At 55.4% G+C, this 2,569-nt stretch overlaps 1 protein-coding gene across 1 annotated transcript in view; it reads left to right on the top strand.

Moving 5' to 3' along the window:
- The first annotated feature begins 365 nt into the window (after positions 1 to 365).
- The window catches only part of LOC105520944 (complement C3), a 9,659-nt gene continuing 7,455 nt past the window's right edge, over positions 366 to 2,569 (top strand). Inside the window, exons 1-6 of the mRNA XM_011954959.1 lie at positions 366 to 436; positions 573 to 780; positions 1,232 to 1,406; positions 1,622 to 1,692; positions 1,819 to 1,907; positions 1,995 to 2,077. Of these exons, the coding sequence (XP_011810349.1) occupies positions 366 to 436; positions 573 to 780; positions 1,232 to 1,406; positions 1,622 to 1,692; positions 1,819 to 1,907; positions 1,995 to 2,077 (697 nt within the window). The remainder of the gene's footprint in view (positions 437 to 572; positions 781 to 1,231; positions 1,407 to 1,621; positions 1,693 to 1,818; positions 1,908 to 1,994; positions 2,078 to 2,569) is intronic.

Raw genomic sequence — 2,569 nt, 5'->3', positions numbered from 1 at the left:
AGTGAGCTGACATTGTGCCACTGCACTCCAGCCTGGGTGACAGAGCCAGACTCTGTCTCAAAAAAAAGTAGGGGGGGATAAAGACCCTCATGGCTCGTGGAACAGGTCATGGACTCTTACCACTCTGGCCCCCAAGGAAGCGACTGGGGCACTTCTCAAGCCTATCTTGGAGGCTTGGCTGGGAAGAAAGAAACACCCCCAACTCCACCCGGTTGGATTTATAGGGATTCTTGCCCCACACCTGTTTAGATATTAACTCAGCCACAACCAGTCAAGGCAAACAGGCCAGGGCCAGGGCAGACGAGAGGACAGACAAGAGGACAGACATCTGCAGCCTGTGGCCACCCGTCACCCTCCCACCCACCATGGACATGCTCTGGCCCCTAGGGTGGATTCTGCTTCTGTTGGGAAGCCCCCTCACCCACGCTGAGCCTCTGTGAGTCTGGGGAATGGAGGGGGCTCAGCCGGCTTCCTGCACATCTGATGTCTGCGTGATTCCAGCTTGTGACTCCTGTTAGGTGTCACTTTCCCTACTCAAGTCCCTTAATGCCCCTGTGTTTGTCTACTGGCAGGTACATCCTGGTGACCCCCCGAGTCCTGAGGGTTGGCAGTCCGGAGAGCGTTCACATTCAGGCCCACTCGGACTCCAGACAGCCCCTCACAAGGACCCTCGAGGTGAACCTCACGGTATGGGACTTCCCCATGAGGAAGACAGTGTTGGCAAGGAGCCAACTCATTCTCTCGCCAGGAAACAACTTTATGGACCAGGCACCTGTGACGGTGGGTGACAGGCTGGAATGCGTGACCACAAAGGGAGGCTCCAGGTCAGCAGTAAAGGTAGAAAGGGGCAGACTCTGTGTCTGAAGAGTAGATGCAGGGCCCAAAGCACTTACCGCTCCTCTAACGTCCTGTCCATTTAGAAGTCAAAAGCCCCTAAGCCTGGGCTCCAGGAAGCCTCCACTAGCCCATTTGATGCCTCTCCGAGAACTCTAAAAGGTGCCTTCTGTTGGTAGCTTGGGAAGCTGAGCATGGACTGGATTTGGTCCTTCCTTTGGCTGGGTGCTCTCGTTCAGTGAGCAACCTGCACGACTGCACGTGGCAACCTAGCTCCCAAAGGCAGAACCAGAAGACCCTCAGTCAATTGCTCCTCCCAGGATCTGTCCCAGGGCTTTACTCCCAGTTAGGGAGACCCCAGCAGAGCCTGAGGAGTATGGATATCTCTCTCTGTCAGGTTCCCGAGAGCCTGGTGTACCCTCCAAAACCAGGGCAGCAATATGCCATCATCCAGGCAACTTGGGCACCCTCCTCGGGCTCCTCATTCATGGAGAAGATAGTGCTGGTGGCTCCTCATGCTGGCTACATCTTTATCCAGACAGACAAGACCATCTACACCCCTGAGCACTTGGGTACAGCCCCGAGGCACTTGGCTTGGAGCAATCACTGGCTCTCATTCCCAGTCTTTCCCAATGTCTGAGATACTCCCATCCCGTAAAATCTTCTCCACCTCCCAAGATCTCTCTCTCTGCATAAGTAGCGCCCCCCGCTGCCCAAGATCCAAACTCTCTCTCTCTCTGTCTTTCCCTTCCTCTACCCAATACTCAGAGTCCTCCTTCTCCCCTAGTTCACTACCGGGTGTTCACTGTTAACCACAAGATGGACCCTGTGACCAGGACATTCACTCTGGACATCAAGGTGGTCTTTCCCGATGGGGGGTGGTGGGGGTGGATCCTGGACACTGAGGTTACACGGCGTGCTGAAGCATGAGCCACAAGGGCCCTCCCAGAGGGCAGTCACCAGCCCCACCCCCTATCCCCACAGAACCCGGAGGGAATCACCGTGATTAGCCAGAGTCTGAGAGCCAAGGACGGCTTCTATTTCAGCTCCTTTCACCTCCCAGAGCTTGTCAGGTGCCCTTGTCAGGTCTGGGAGCCCGAGGGGTGGCAAGGGAGGCTGTCATTCTCTGTCTCCATCTCTCTTAACTTTCTGTGCCTCAGTTTGGGGACCTGGACCATCGAAGCCAGCTACCAAAGTACACCCAAGCAGAAGTTCAAGGCTGCCTTTGATGTGAAGGAATATGGTGAGAAGGGTGTGGGTGGGGTGGCCAAGATGAATATGCCAGGGACGGGACTGGGAATGGAAAGGAGGTTTCAAGGGGAGCCTCTGCTGTAAACCAGGGCCTGAGCTGGGTGCTAAGTGCTGGGTGCTGGTGTTCCAGCCCTTGGGGCTTGGCAGAGCCGCCAAGGAAGGAGCAGGACTGGGAGGAGATGAGGGAGCAGGTACAATACTGAGGGTGCCCATGGCTTTTTTTTTTTTTTTCTCCCAGTCCTCCCATCTTTTGAGGTCCAGCTGGTCCCAAACAAGACTTTCTTCTATCTCAAGGATGAGGTTCTGGGCGTTGACATCCGGGCTCGGTGAGCCTCCTTCCTCCCAGCCCTGCCAGAAGACCAGGGACACAAAGATTGAATACAGAGAAACAAGTGCCAGGTGCTATGGTTCACATCAGTAATCCCAGTGCTTTGGGAGACCAAGGCAGGAGGATCACTTGAGGCCAGGAGTTCAAGACCAGCCT

The sequence above is a fragment of the Colobus angolensis genome, unplaced genomic scaffold (assembly GCF_000951035.1).
Source record: "Colobus angolensis palliatus isolate OR3802 unplaced genomic scaffold, Cang.pa_1.0 Scaffold39, whole genome shotgun sequence".
Classification (NCBI taxonomy): Eukaryota; Metazoa; Chordata; class Mammalia; order Primates; family Cercopithecidae; genus Colobus; species Colobus angolensis.
The sequence above is the reverse complement of the archived record's forward strand: the minus strand, read 5'-3'. Positions and strand labels throughout refer to the sequence as shown.